At 29.8% G+C, this 17,066-nt stretch overlaps 1 protein-coding gene across 1 annotated transcript; it reads left to right on the forward strand.

The window, feature by feature from the left end:
* Nucleotides 1-358: 358 nt before the first annotated feature.
* LOC108478863 (uclacyanin 1) lies at nucleotides 359-1,460 on the forward strand. The gene is made up of 2 exons (XM_017781320.2): nucleotides 359-655; nucleotides 768-1,460. Exons 1-2 carry the CDS (start codon nucleotides 490-492, stop codon nucleotides 1,244-1,246), a joined length of 645 nt encoding a protein of 214 aa, XP_017636809.1. The 5' UTR covers nucleotides 359-489; the 3' UTR covers nucleotides 1,247-1,460.
* The last annotated feature ends 15,606 nt before the right edge of the window (nucleotides 1,461-17,066 follow it).

Consider the following 17,066-nt stretch of genomic DNA (forward strand, 5'->3'; position numbering starts at 1 on the left):
ATTAGAATAAAAATTCAGTAACCAAGGAACCGGGGGGGGGGGTGTTGGAAGCTTATCTTTACATTATTTTTATTGTTCATGACAAGTTCTTATATGTCTGAGTCAAATGATCATGTGGGCAGCTCAGGCAATCATCAATTATTAGTTGCTGGTAGAATATCTTTTAATCCCGACAATAATCCACGCATAATCCGTAACAAAAATGGTTAAAGTTGTAAGAATGGACGAAAAATATTATTAATTTATTAACAAATGAAAGTTTTTTGGTATCCTGGAAAAATACAAGCTGGCATTTGCCAGTCGTCCTGTTAATTAAACCAACTCCAACAAGGAAATAATAATAAACAAAAGGCATCTTCCTTCTGAGAAAATGCATTTCGCGGTCTTCATTTTGCTGTATATAAACAATTGATCTTTCTTCCAACCCCACATATTGGATCTCAGTTTCATACTTTTTTACTCCAATCATAACCTTTCATAGCCAGGAAAATGGCAGTGCTCCGAACATTAGTTTGTTTGACAGCCATAGGCATGTTCATGGAACTCGCCATGGCAGCAAATCACACAGTTGGAGGTGCGAGTGGTGGCTGGGATACAAGCACTGACCTACAATCTTGGGTTGCATCTCAAACATTTGCAGTAGGCGATAATCTGAGTAAGTTATATATCATTACGTCAATACATACATACAATAATGTACTAGCTGCATGCATAATTGTGTAGAAACATATGGTGCATTCTTAATGAGTTTTACCGATTATCTGCAGTTTTTCAGTACACTCCGAACCATGATGTGCTTGAAGTTACGAAGGCAGACCATGACTCCTGCCAGACGAGTAGCCCTCTTCAGACATATACCGATGGCAACACAGTCATACCCCTTACTTCTCCAGGAAAGCGATACTTCATCTGTGGAACACTTGGACACTGTAGCCAAGGAATGCAGATTGAAATCGATACATTAGCCACGTCTACGCCACCATCGGCATCTCCTTCTCCTTCCTCTCCGCCATCGGCATCTCCTTCTCCTTCCTCTCCGCCATCTGCATCTCCGGCTCCGGAAACTTCTCCCTCACCTGCAAATACCCCAGAATCAGCTCCTGGCAGTCCCTTATCCCCTGATGCGCCTTCAGCTGAATCACCCACTCTTGCTTCTCCACCTGCATCATCAGCTAACAAGAGCAGTTTCCGAACATGTCTTACATTGGGGTTTGGCCTTGTGTTGATGGTGCTTTTGGCTCTCTAAGCCGATTCCTTTCTTTTCAAGGTTCTTCAAATAATTTTATTGTTGTGGAATGCTTTCGGTTATCTACTCAGTTGCCTTGCTTATTTGTGTAATGGATTCTTAACAATTTACTACATAATTTTGCAAAATAACGTTGTTAATGGGCAGGGTCAGTAGCAGTTAAACCCATTTTATGCTCCATATATGACGAGGAATAATGACAACATGCCATTTCTATATTCTTCTTCCTCCAAACTGCGATATCTGTGGGAACCATTCCCAAAACACACCAAACTCTTAACTCATGCGAAAATAATGAAGAAAATCAGGGGCGAAGTTAGGAAAAATTTTAAGGGGCAGATAAAATTTTAATTTTTTATAGTTTATATCTTTATAATTTATAAAAGATTAAATTAAATTTTTATAATTTTAAGGGGACTAAAATATAATTTTACTTTTATTAATTTAAAAATTTTTAAAATTTAAGAACCTAAAATAATATTTTACATTTTAAGAGGGACCAGGCCCAGCCAGCCCCTGACTTCCCCCTTGAATAAAATGTCACACCCTCCTTTACATGATAAATGTTGTATTTTGCCCTTTTTTTCTCTTTACAAGTTACTTAAATTTCATTATCTAAAAAAAGTAATAGTTGCTACAAAAGAATATATTTTATGTGCATACATAATATATATAATCCTATATATAAAGAAAATAAAATTATATATTACATAATTAAAAAACAAGTTAGAGTCGAGCTTAGTAATTGAATATTCAAGTTTAATATTTATTTTTCAAACTCTTTCAAGTTTAGTTATGTACTCAAACTCTAAACATATTCAATCAATCAAACAAAAAAATATTATATAATTTAACCAAATAAACTAAATTGAGTAATATAATATACAAAATAATCTTCCATTTCAATAAATCTATTATCTACATTAATCTTACAATATTCTATAAAATAAACATCCTCTTATAGTAATATAAAACTATGAAAATTGCTAATAAATTATCCGAGCTTCACATGCATTAACATTGTAAAAATAGAGCAAAGACCACAAGAATATTAAGCAAACAAGCAACCGTACGGAGATTAGAGTAGTTTGCATGTTGGTAATCAAGGAATATAAATGTAAGTTGAGAATTAAGCAAAGTGACAAGTCAATTGAAAAGTTGAGAAATTTATTATTATAATAATTATATCTTTTTAGTTTATATTTTAAAATAATTATAACAATGATTTTTGTTCAAGAGTTGAATAGTTTGCGTTGGAAGACAACAATTCATTGATTCTACACCTAACATTTTTTATATATTATACAAAATGGAAAAGCAGAGATGATTACCATAAAAGATTTATTGCTTATATCATTTGTTATAACCAAAAAACAAGCAAGGTCGAAAAAGAATGAGAAAAAATTCCACAAGGTTGGCTTGTATGTTGATTACACTGCCACTTGCAACAACGGAAGGAATAGGCAGTGGTGTTATTGAAGAAGCAACATTGCTCAATGCCCATAAGGACTTACTGTTAGAGGTGAGCGTTCGATCGAATCAAATCAAATTGTTTTAGAAAAAATTTCGAGTTAATCAAGTTGACGAATCATATTTTATCATCCTAACTCGATTTGAAATTTTCTCGAATCGAGTCGAATGAGATGGAATTCGAATTGAATATATTTGTTCAAGTTAAAAATTTAAAAATAATTTTGAGTCCTTGTAACCACTGTCACCCACCGTAATAAGATTTGTCCACCGTAATTAAATTTGTTATTAACTTTCATCACATCATAATTTATTTATTAATATTTTATATATGGGTTAGCTTCTTTGCTTGCTTAGTTGCTTCAATTATCTTGAGATCCTTATCACTATGTATTTTGAAATTAAAAATATATTAAATGTAAAAATGTGACTTTTTAATAAAAGTTATTTTAAAGATAAAATATGAAATTGATACCAACATAAAATTTTAACACAAATATTTTATGGCATCATTAATAATTCAATTTTAATATAAATATTCAATATGATTAAACAGTTCAATAATATAAATAATACAAAATGTGAAATTTAATTTAATAATATAAATAGTAGATATAAATAAAATTATTACTATTTAAGTTTAGAGATTTTTTGGATGATTTTGATTTTTATTTGGGAGTAAAGGGTGAGAAGTAAAAGTTTAGGGGGGGGAATAAAAAGTTTTGGGGAAGTAAAATTTTGAGGGAAAGTAAATAGGGGGAACAAAAATTTGGAGAGAAAATATTAAAAAAAAATGAGGTGAGGGGTGGGTTTAGGGTAGATTGGAGGTGGGATGGGATGGGAGTAAAAACTTTAGAGGGGAAGTGGATAGGAGTAATAATTTTAGGGGAAAATAAAAAGTGTGGAGGGTTTTGGGGAGTAAAATTTTGAGGGAAAGTAAATGGAAAAGTAAAATTTTGGAGGGAAAATATTAAAAAAAATGGTGAGAAATGGATTTTAGGTAGATAAGGAGGTTGAGATAGGAGGAGAGTAAAAGTTTGGGGGGAGAAGTGAAAATAAGTAAAAATTGAGGAAAAAGTAAAAAGGTTTGGGGGGTTCATGTTCCTCCTCGGGGATTAGCAGGTGGTCTTTGTTTGCTATGGAAGAAGAGCGTTGATTTTCGAGTTCGGACTGTTTACAGTTTCATTATGGAAGTTGAGGTCAAGGATGATGATAAAAACAAGCGTTGGATGCTTGACTGTATCCATGCAGATTTTGATGACCAATGACGTCGTGAGCGGTGGAGTCTCTCGCAATGAGTGGCGGTCGTCGGCGAGATGGGTGGGTAGTTCTTGGGGACTGAAGGATCTTCTTTTACCGATGATAAGGAGGGGGATGTCGTAAAAATGTAAAATATTATAGTTTGATATTCAGTTTATTCGAATTATTTGAGTTATTCGAATTCGAAAACTCAACTTGATTCAAACTCGAAATTTGAAAAAAAAACTTTGAGTTGACTTGAATAACTCAATTTGTTTAACTCAAAATTCGAATTTTTTTCAATTTTTTTTAGTCGGATCGAGTTTTGCTCATCACTACTTATAGTTACGTCTTTTAAATTTTGATAGAGATAAAGGATGTCAAATCATTGATGTCTTTTTAGAATCTTGAGTTGATAGGCTCAGGCCATGGAACAAACTCCGATCCACACATTAGTCATGTTTACTTCAAAGATAAGTACACATGCAAACCTTTGAGTCTTCACTATTGCTCTTCGTTGCTAGCTTTCTTTCCCCGGATCGAGACTTTTCCCTTCCTCTTTTAAAGCCCTTGACTCTCATTTCAGATTCTCTAATTTGTTTGTGTTTTTATATTTCCAAATACCATAATTTTCACCTCTCTTCTTTTGAGTTTTTTCCTTTGATCTAGATTTTTTACTATTGGATCGTGGCTTCATAGCCTCTTCTCACTATGTTCTCCATCCCATCGTTGGGATCTCAAAAACGTCCTCTCCAACCTCTCCAACTAGCCATTGTCGATCCTTTTAGCTAAGAGCCATTAGGTTTGAAAAGCTTACATGGCGGCTGATTCTTTGGCTATTAAGCAGTCAATCGTCACTTCTACTTGACAACTCTGTTGTCCTGTCCGTCAGTTATCGGCCATTTTTTTTATGTGGTGGGGGTTAAATTTGAAAAAAAAAATATTTGACCTTGGGTTAGGTCTTTGCCTTCCTCCTTAGAAGCTTTACTCAAGTGGTGTCGGCTAGCTTGCATGGCGACTTTTATGTTTTTTTTTTTTGGTGAAGATTGTGAAAAATCTATTATATTTAAAAAATTATGCAAATCAAATTCTTAAGATTGCATAAATAATTATTTTAGTATTTTTAAAATAATATGATTTTCATAAATTTAAGAAATATCTAAGATAGAAATTGAGTTGACTCTTAAGCTTGATGAAAAAGAACACTCAATAAATTGATTTCTCTATTTTTCCTTTTCCCTTAATCACACAAATCCTAAGTGATGGAGGCTGTAATTTTTAATGTGTAATTTTGTATGTGTAACCTTAATAAGTAGAGGAAGGATCAATTTATAATGATCAGCTTTTAATTCGGTACGACAACCAAATAACTGAATTAATGGATAGAATTTAATTTCTATTAAAAGTAAAAATCTTAATCCCTTTAAATTGGGCCACATGATTTTAAACTTACTTGGTCCATAAATTGAGTTAAAAAATCTTACAATCTCCTACTTGGCTTAATATGATAAACATAAACTTTAACAAAATAAATATTGAGCACACATAAAAAAAAAGCTCATCATCATTGTCATATTATAGTGAATCAAAAATATGAGTTATTAAGATTGTATATAGCTTAAGTTATATACTTCCTTCCATATACTACAACATTACAACTCAACATAATAGGTCCTTAAGTAACTATATGTTATATCTAATGCCCCAAGTGTAGTGTTTTTGTCTATATACACTTGTATTTTTTCAAACAACTTAGTTTAATAAAAATATTCATAAATACCCTTGTATACTGTCCTCAATGATTTTTACGTGCAAAGCAAAATGGAAGAAAATATTGGCTCACTGATTATCTAATGTTTAACTAATACTAAGCAGGATTACGTAGTTGGATCATAATACGGAAAGACAACTTATATTAGTAGATGAACCTAAAAAATGTCCTTAGTTTAATCGAAAATAAGCAAACCGATGACTAATATGATGTCTATCAAGTCCAGTTTGGGAGATGATTCGTCATGAGTATCGGAGTAGATGACTCCTAGAAAATAGAGACATAGATGTCGCTAACTAGACTGATAGTACATCGAACATGACCCAAGTAGAATAGATATTAAATCTGATTATGGATTTATTCACTTGTGGCATTCATTGTAACGCCCCCTTACCCGAGACCGTCGCCGGAGTCGAGCACGAGGCATTACTAAACTTATTTAAGCACTTAAACAAATTCGGACAAGCTGTCCAAGCTGCGTCACTGATTGCTTAAAATTCATATCTCGAGTTCAAACTCAAATCCAATTCGTAAATTTTTCCTTAAACTAGACTCATATATCTATTTACTAATTTTTTCTAGAATTTTTTCGGCCAATTAGTACAGTTTATTAGTTAAAGTATCCCTGTTTCAGGGTTTGACCGCTCGACCTCATGTATTATGAATCGATATCTCCTGCATGAGTTTCAATGACTATGCCGTTTGTTTCTAATAAAACTAGACTCAAATATAAAGCATGACTTCTAATTATCTTTGTACAATTTATGGTGAATTTCCAAAGTCGAACAGGGATCTAGAAATCGCTCTGGCCCTGTTTCACAAAAATTTAAACATCTCATAAAATATAATCATATACTGTTTTGTTCCATTCATATGAAAATAGACTCATAATTCTTTAATTCCATATTTTATTCATCATCTAATTATATCTCTACTATTTTTAATGATTTTTCAAACTCATGTCACTGCTGCTTTCTTAATCTATTTTATGGTAAATTTTACCTATTTCATGATTTCCATGGAATAACTAGCATTTAGGCATACATAACACCAAATATGTCTTTGATTAGCCATTCCAACAGCTAATCATTATCAAGCATTTCCATACCACTCAATAACCATATCATAAGACTATATACACAAAATGATTATAATGCTATACATGCCATGCTCAAAATATACAAACCGTTATACCAAGATGATACACGGATAGTGTGAGCGAGCCTCTGACCGTTCCTGATTTCCGAGCTGGCTTGTCAAAACTACAAGGAATGAAAAGGAGGGAGTAAGCATAAATGCTTAGTAAGTTCACATGCAAATAGCAAGTAACACAACTATATAAGCAAACATAAAACATCATTCTCATAATCATCACCGAGACATTCATATAACATTTTCATTTACAATCTTACCATATTGTTGTTATGTCGAGTTTTCAACCCGAGGGTTAAGTACAAACTTGTTCAAAGTATTCATTTCACGACACTTACCAATACGTCCCTTTCATCTCTAGTATTCCTCCATTTGAGTAGAATTTTACCCGTTGAACACATCGGAATATAATTCGGATACATGGAAAGTTTGCACATAAGTGCCACATATGTAGCCAAGCTACCATGTAACCCGCCCATAAGCGAACTCGGACTCAACTCAACGAGCTCGGGCGTTCGCATCTATAAGTGAACTCGGACTCAACTCAACGAGCTCGGATGCCTAGTTACATCTCTCGAACTCCGACTCAACTCAACGAGTTCCGACATTCGCATCCATAAGTGAACTCGGACTCAACTCAACAAGTTCGGATGCCCAAATATCCTAGTGACATGTCACTTGTATCCTAATCCATTCCTAAGGTTCAACGGGACCTTTTTCCCAATCATGTGTCTCAACCATCTCCTACGGAATGCTGATACCGATACTCGGTAGTATTTCACATTTTCCAAGTATATCACATAATTTGACATATTATCAAATAATTATCACGAGTATAATATTTCATAATAATTATCATATCATTTAAATAACATAAAAATATTTAAAATAATAACTATGTTACCAACATTTACATATGAACTTACCTGGCTGATTTGTAGAAGATATTGAAATTTAGGGACTATTCCGCAACTTTTTCTTTTTCTCGTTCTTCTTTGGATTCTTGATCTATAATATAAAGTATTTCTACTCATTAGCATTTATTTGACTTCTATTTCACTTCACAATTTATGCTGTTCAAATTTCAAAATTGCACTTTTACCCCAAAATTTATAGTTTTTACAATTTAGTCCCTGCTCATTTCACCCATCAATTGAACTAATTTTTTTCTCAATTAACATTTTATTTTATCATTATAAATTATTTCACAACCTTTGATATTCTGAATTTCAACACTAAGATTTAATTCACAACTTTTTCACAATTAGGTCCTAAATCAAAATGACTTAATAAAACAACCTTAATATGAAATTAGAACTTCAATTTCATAATAATTCATCATATACTGCCCTTACTCAGCCAGGGTAACTTCCAATTTCACCCACCAAATCAAAAACTAATGAATTAGATGATTGGACCTAATTGCAAAAGTCTTAAAAATACAAAAAATATAAGAAAAGGACAAGAAATAAACTCACATGCAGTGAAATTGTGCAAAACCAGCTTAAAAGCTCTCTCCCATGGTTGTCTGGCCGAAATTATGAGAAGAATGGCCTAGAAATCTCTTTCAATTTCAATTTATTTATTTAATTTTATGAAATTTACCATTTTACCCTTAGTTCACCTGATTCCAGATTTTTTTCTTGCTTATGCCGCCTCATCCATTCCCTTTAGGCTAATTTGCCTTTTAAGTCCTCCCTCATTTAACATTTGATCCATTTAATCATTTTATCAAGTTTTGTACCTTTTTCAATTTAGTCATTTTTAATTAATTGACTATCCAAACTTTAAAATTTTCTAACGAAAACTTAATGCTAACTTATTTACACTCCATAAATATTTTTAAAAATATTTATGGCTCGATTTATGAATTCGAGGTCTCGATACCTCGTTTTTATTCTGTTTTATCTACAACTTCCTATACTACATAATTTCATTTAATTCAAAATTATTTCTAAAACCACACTTAACATTTACTTACTAATATCTAAACTCACATGTCAGATTTAGTGATTTCAAATCACTATTCCGATATCACTGAAATTTGGGTCGTTACATTCATAGTATGCGTGACTCGTATTCTTTGATGTAAGTAAAAACCTGAGTTCAAATAGATAAGAAACTGAAAGTTGGTGCGTTGGGTATATTACTTTTGCAGTATGTAGCATCATTCACAATTGTAGAATTCATAGACCAAGAAATGGATAAATGATATCCTCTCATTAGCATTACATAATAGATGAAAAGTAAACGTGGCGACTGGTAGTTTGTCTTTGTGATAAATGACTTAGTTACTATTTGATAGTAATTGACTTTTCATGAAGGAATATATAATGATTACCATGAGATAAAATGGGATCATATTGGGAGAATAAATTTATCCTAAAACAATTAAGGATATCTTATGAGAGTAATACACTTATGACAAAGTCATAAGACGAACACTGGTTAGTAGCTTCCGTAATGATATGTAATCAGGGAGAGTTCAGTTATGATACTATAGTGGAATGACTTCATGACTAAATGAGTTTATAATTAATAGGAGAAATTTTGAAACTTAATTATAAATCGCTTAAGCCCTAATTATATATGTTTAATTGGTCCTTCTGCTAGCTCGTTGAAACTAGAAATGAATTGCATAAAAAATAAAATGAATATAAATAGATAGAAATAATAAAGTTAAAGAAATATGTTACATTCAGAAACGAATATGTTTTCATCATTCAAAGTAGCAATAATCGCATTGTGTTTTCGTTTACTTGACCATTTTTTCTTCCATTGGGGACGATCAAATTTGATATTTCTCGGCTTTTTGCACTCATAGCAAATTATGGGATCTTTATCTTTGGTGGATTCAAGTTTTAATCCTTCCTTTCTTTGAAACCTTCTTCCCTTATTTGATTTCATGAATCTTTTGAATCTTTTAGCAAACATGGCCATTTCTTTATCCTCATCCACTTCATTGTTCGATTCGCTTTCTTCGTTTGTAGTGGATTTGAGGACAATATTGATCTTTTTCCTTTCAACCTTCTCCTCTTCTCCCCTTTCTTTGAGTTTCATCTCATGAGTAAGCAAAGAACTAATAAGCTCATCTAGCGAAAGTGTTTCCAAATTCTTTGCTTCTTCTATGGCGATCACCTTAACTTCCCAATACTTTGGTAAGTTTCTTAGCATTTTTCTCACAAATTTTTCATTATTGTGAGCCCATTTATGATTATTGTAAAGCTATCAAACATTATTAATATTCTCATCGGGCTTCATTTTGAAGGTTTCATAATTGAGAGTGAGAATTCCAACTTTAGACTTCTTACTTGGCTTGTACTCTCATAAGTGACTCTAGCTTGTCCCATATCTCCTTGTTATTGGAACAATATGACTCCCTATTGTATTCATCGAGACCAAGTGTACAAAATAATGTATGCATGGCCTTGACATTTAGTTGAGTACTCCTATCTTTCTCATTCCACTCTTTCTTGCTTTTTGGCACCAAAAATTCTCATTGTTGTTTTTGAGGGATAGAAAGACCATCCATAATGATATTCCAAGCCGCAAGATCATTGGCTTGAATGAAGAACCTTATAAACACCTTCTAATAAGAGTAGTTGGCTCAATTGAAGTATGGATGCTTTGACATAGATTGAGATTTTTCAATCAAAAATTGACTTGGAAGTGACGTAATTCTTTATAGAGTGTGTTGATGATTGTTTAATCTTCTTCAAGGATCTTCTCTTGATTGTTAAACCTTTTTTAAAAATTAGCTCTGATACTAATTGTTGCTCGATCAATCAATGTAAATAGCTAAGAGAGGGCGAGTCCTTTTAAAAAATTATGGAAGCAAGACAAGAAAATCTGAAACAATGAATACAAGAATTTAAAGTGGCTCAGCCTCAATTACCTATTCCATTACCTTAGCTTTCCATCACAAAGGATTTTCTCAAATTCACTAATTTGATTCAACCTTTGAAGACAAGGTTTAACGTTACAACTCCCTTAAAATTTCTACCTAAATCTTAATACTTAAACCCTTTCGAAAGAGTAAACAAATGAGCAAACAAAGAAACAATCATTCAAAATTAAGATGTTTGCCAATTAAACACTCATACAATAAAAACGCTTGAGCTGGTAAAACACAAAGAATTGCTTACAAGTGCTTGTAGGAAAAAAATGAAGAAAAGCACAAAAGGTTGATATTGAATTTTTTATGTATCTTGAAGCTATTGATCTTTTTTAATCTTTGTTATTGTTGTAGAGGCTTTGGAAGTTGGTATTTATACCTCCTAATTGATTTTCAACCGTTAGGGTAAGTGGGAAATTGAATAGAGCGATTGGATATGTAAGAACTAGTGCATTAATGTCTCTTGCAGCAACATGTATCGTTACCTTTGAAGGGGTATCGATACTTTGGGCACTTAATGCCTAAATTTAATGACTGTTAAAGCCTATAGTATTGTACAATAGACGAAATATTGATACTTGCAATGAGGTATCGATACCTTGGTGAGAGTATCGATACTCGGGCAATTTCTTGTTTAATTTTCAAAATATCGAACCTTAAAATGGTATTGATACCAGGGGAGGGTATCAATAAATTTTGCAAGGTATTGATACTTTTATGAAGGTATCGATACTTTGTATTTGTGCTCAATCTTTTTTGTAAAACAAAAGCTCAAATTGGCATCAATATCATACGTGGGTATCGATAACTTTTGCAAGGTATCGATACTTGGTTAGAGGTATCGACACTTTGGATTTTTGCTCAGTTTCTCTAAACTTCGAAGCTCAAATCGTTATCGATACCTTATAGAGGGCATCAATACTTTGACCCCTGAGAGCATTTTAACTTGTTCAAAAATGTTTGCAAATTGTTTATTGTTTTGAAGAACTTCCAAAATATTTTCTAAGTGTCTCGAAAGATTATATTTAAAATTTTATCTCTTAGAAATATTTTGAAACAAATTTTACTTTGAAATCAAGTTTAATTTCAAAAACAAGTTTTATTCAAAAATGTTATATTTGTTATATCAAAACATTTACCATTTAAAGTTTAGTTTAACAATAAATATTGTCTTTATCTTTTATTTTTAAACTTTTAGCATTTAAAATTATTTTTGAAAACCTCTAAAGTTGAACCACATGTTAGAAGTCTTTTAAGGAGCTGTATAAATTGTAGCAATCCTTATACGATCCGATAACAGATCCAAATAAAAAATGACACATTAAAAATTTCAAAACTTTTCATAACATTCAGACACTTAATTTACTACTTATTGGACTCAATTTTAACTTTTGAAACTCAATTTTGTATTTTGTATTAAAATTTATACATATATCCATCATCCAAACTTTTAATAGTCTTAAGATTTAATTTTAATTATTCTCACTAATTCATCTTAAATTTGTATACACAACTTAAACAAATATTTCAAATTATAACCAATCTAACTTACTAATTTCAAATTTCTATTATTTAATTTTATACATAACTATTTATCAAATATTTCATGGAATCAAGTATATAATTATTATGCCCAAATTTAAAACTAAATGTTTTCAGGATTGATAAGGCAAGTCCTATTCCTCAAAATTTATAGTTTTTACAAAATTATCCCTAAAATTCGAGTTTTATAGTTTTTTTATTTAGTCCTTGAAATCCAAATTTTCATTGTTCTACAATTTAATCCTTAAAAGCATATTTTCTTATTTTGTACAGTTTTGCAAAACAATCCATTTTCTAAAATTTCCAAATTTTATAATTTAGTTCGTACAACTAAAATTGTCAAATTTTCCACAAATTAGTCCCTGATTTTCGAACCATTAAACTTTCATATTCTATTTGCAGAATTGTAAATTCTCAAATCATATAAATTAGTCTTAACACTCATGTTTTGAAATCTTTACAATTTAGCCTCTATAGTTTCAACTTTACTATTTTATGCTCAACTTTCTAAATTTTCATATATTATAATCATATAATTTAGTTACTACATAAACTTTCCAAATTTTATAATTTGGTCCTTTAATTTTATCAAATTAATCACTTAATAAATTATTTTTAACTTACTCATCCAAATAATATTCAAAATAAATATTTACCACTTTCAACATAATAAACGCACAATTCCATCATTCATAATAATTAATTCTAATTTAAAATATTCTTAGCAAAAACACCCACACTTTCTTACTTCCAATTATCCATTTAAATTCATTCACCATTCACTTGATAGACATAATATTTCCATCACTTTAAAGATAAAAAATAGTTATGCACACTTAATTCTTGCAATTTCACAATAAATTATACAATTAAATAAATATATCATAATAATTTAAATAATTTACCCATGTTTTCTCTCACTTCCATCTTCCTTTTCAAGCCTCTATAGTTGGTTTGATATGAAAAAACACTCTTGAATTAGACTTTGGTGTGAAATCTCACTTTAATTTTATGAAAATTTCAAAAATTTTATATTAAAAATGAGAAAATTACCAAATTGAATCAAATGAATTTTTTATTTTCTAAAGATGATTTTGAAAAAAAAAACATGACAAAACCTCTCCCAAAATTCTACCGGTGGACCTATTTATAATGATGGAGAATTGTATTCTTTTTTCTAGACTTTTTCTTATTTTTCTTTCCTTCTTTTATTGTTATTTTTTTATTTTTTTTTGCTGCTTGCTTTTTTTCCATTTGCCCCATGTTTTATGTAGAAAATTCTACATATTTTCTTTTTCTTTCAATTTAATCCTTTAATTACCAACCAATCAAACTTCAACTGATTTCTTCCTTAACTTCCATAGATTTTCTCTCCTTTACAGCTCAACATTTAAATATTCTAATATCATTCTTATGTCTCCAAATATCTACTAAAATTTAGAAAATTGCATTTAAGTCCTTCATCTATAAAATGAGATAAATGCATTTTAATCCCTATACTTTTCACCACTTTTCAATCTAGCCCATATCTCAATGTTCCAACTCTACTTATCAATTCATATCCATGTCACATTCATAAAATAAATATTTCTTAAATTTTCTCCTTTTTTAAAATGGTAAATTTACACTTTTAGTTCATCTTTCACAAATTTTCATTTTAACCCTTGCTAAAATTTCATTATTCATACTTTCTTTTACAATGTCAAATTTGATTTTTATTATCATTATTTAATTAATAAATTCTTATTTTTTTATTTTAAAAATTTACTATTTATCTTTCGAAATACTATTATTAATGAAAGTTAGAGATTTTGTGGTGTCACAACTAATGTTGTTATTAATGCTATTATTATTTTATTTTTAAACTTTTTAACATTTAAATTTATTTTTTAAAACCTTTAAGGCTCCGCCACATGTTAGTGGTCTTTTAAGCAGCTGAATCCTTTGGAATCCAACAAAGTTAGCTTTTTAAGGTTGTATTTTTATTATAGGTTTAAACCATAAATTTGTACTTAAATTATATCATTTTTGTATTTAAATTTGTTTTAGTCACAAGTCGTTTGTAAATTACATATTTCCCAAATTTGTATCCTGGTTAGCTAAACCGTTAAGTATATTTTAAAAGAAAATTAACTTACAAATTGATATCTAAACTATGTATTTTTTCTATTTCGTACTTAAATTTTTTTTTTCAAATTGGTACCTTTACTCTTTTAATTGATCATTAGTTGAATCATTAAGTCTTAAAAAAAACCTATTAAAAATTGACATGTGGCAAGAAAAGACAAAAAAAGTATTTTTCGTTTATGTATTTTCTTTTTGTTTATTTCATTCTTTTGAACTAGATCGGTGGTCGAGCCACCAGTTCATGATTTGATTAGTTCATTCGGTCCAATCAAATAAATTAATAAAAATTAATAAAAAAATTTCAAATAAGAGAAAAATATGTTCAATTGGTTTTTTTTTAGCTTTGCTCAATCTATCTATATCAGTTTATGGGCTAAACAATTCAACTCTTATTTTCGAATCAATACCCCTAACCAATTCCAAGTTTAGTTTTGAAAACACTGATTTTGATTGATGAAATAACTTTTTCGATCCCATCAAGTAGCGCAAGAAAATGGTGATTGCAAGCGTCTTCACCTTTAGAGGAAAATTTCAAGCATTGCTAGTATTGTCAGTTAGAACAATGGTTCAATTCCAAAAACATTGATCTCAATATAAATTATTAGTTTATTATATATATTAAGTAAATTTTATTATAATGAAATATTTTCATTATATTTTCATTAAAATTAAAATTTGTTATTGTTACTTGTTAGTATAAAAATTATAAAAATTTATTATATAAAATCAAGTATGTTAAATAATTTTATTATAAAAATATAACATATTACAAGTTAATTATGTTTATTTTAAAATAATTAAATAGATGAACTTGATTTTTAAAAGTTTAAAAAAATAAAATAACTAACAATTGAGCTAAAAAAGAAAAAGAAAAAGAAAAGGAGGCCACTAAATGAAACAAAAACAAAAAGAGATAAATCATTTGATAATTTAGGTCCCCACTTGGTTCAGGTTCCTGTTATAATTGCACTTAATATATATATTTAATGATTTAGGTCAAAATTCATTTTTTTAATGTAAAAGATGAGTCACTAAATATGGAGAAAAGTTTGAAAATGAGAAAAAAATCTAACTTATTATTTTCTTATTAAAAATATATAAATGAAATAGAATTACAGTTTTATACAATTTTAATCATAAAGAAGTAATAGGTAAATACTGAATTACATATTTATATAAAAGAAAAACAACTTTTGAGTTAACATTTGGTGATGTAGACAAGAAAGAGGTCCATTCCATTACCCTTCCCAGGAAAAACAGGGGTGGGAAGGTAACTTCTGTACCTTGGGCTTTGGCCCCAATACGAGTCGATTTTCTTTGACAATGCATTGTGTTACAAAGTCTCATTGGATTATTGATCTCCACTCATGTGATGAAACTGCAAGCAATTGCTTGTATGAATCAAAAGATTAGTCTTAGATTCTTTTTATCTTATAATTTTTACTGATTCGAGACCGATGTGGTGGTTTAGACTCTAGAGTACCTTAAGCGCTGTGATTGTCGATTGTGCTCGTACATGGTAGAGATTCCATTTGCGGGAAAGGGACAGTCTAACCCTTAATTTCTAAAATTCTCTGTTGCACTTCAGTCAATAATGTTTGGACGCTCTTCATTATTGTCTCAGCTTTTCCTCATTTTGGTTACTTAAGTTGGAACATTTAGAGATCAATAAATCTCTCTTTCTTATTACCACTTTCTTACATGGTGATGGGGACCAATTCCACCAACATTAAATTTTCAGCTTCTTTTAACTATCACTCACAATGTTGTTATACTACATGCTGTTGTTTTGTTAATTCCTCATTATTTTTATTTTGATTGTTATCTATTAAATAGTTAACGAAATTGATAATATAGTCATTTTCTAATTGATATGATAAAATATTTAGTCTTTAATATTTACACATTCTATCAATTTAATTCTCGACACATATAATTAAATATAAATTATATATTATGAAAAGTAAAATATATAATATTATTTTTATATATTTATATAAATAACATTATATGTGTTTATATTTAATTATAATTATGAGGCTCAAATATGCATTTAGTCCTCGAACTTGACACATTTTTCCAAGTTGGTACTTAAGAGTTTTTCTATTCCAAGTTGGTACTCAAATTTTTATTTCGTCAAGAGTTTTGGTATTTTTTTGTAATGATGTTAAATATAAGACACATGGCACTTTTAGGTCGTGACATGAGACATTGATGATGCCACAATCTTTTTTAAAGCATTTAAAATTTTAAAGAAAATATATAAAAATTATATAATTTATTAAATATAAAATAAATTATAAATTATAAAAATATATGTATTTAAAAATTAAAATTAAAAATTCAAGTTAAAAATCGAAAATCCAAAAAATTACACTTTTTTTAAAAATAAATTGCAAACAAAATAGACTATTCTTAAATTTGATTAGGATGCAAAAGATGATGATTTGAAAATTGTTTTTTTTATTTGTTAGTTTTCATAGAAAATTTGGGCTATTCTATTGAGAATGTTATTAGCAAGATCATGAATAATGTTTATAAAATTACAAATTTACTGAGTTTGAGAGGTTCGAGTTTTGGGTTTATCACATATAAGTTTAGCAAGATTTAAGTATATGAGTTTA

This window comes from Gossypium arboreum, chromosome 12 (genome assembly GCF_025698485.1).
Source record: "Gossypium arboreum isolate Shixiya-1 chromosome 12, ASM2569848v2, whole genome shotgun sequence".
Taxonomy (NCBI): Eukaryota; Viridiplantae; Streptophyta; class Magnoliopsida; order Malvales; family Malvaceae; genus Gossypium; species Gossypium arboreum.

Excerpts from the sequence above, each read along its gene's own strand:
- LOC108478863 (XM_017781320.2), top strand. The coding sequence starts at position 490 with ATGGCAGTGCTCCGAACATTAGTTTGTTTGACAGCCATAGGCATGTTC. Across the intron at positions 656-767 it reads TGCAGTAGGCGATAATCTGA|TTTTTCAGTACACTCCGAAC; the intron begins GTAAGTTATATA and ends GATTATCTGCAG.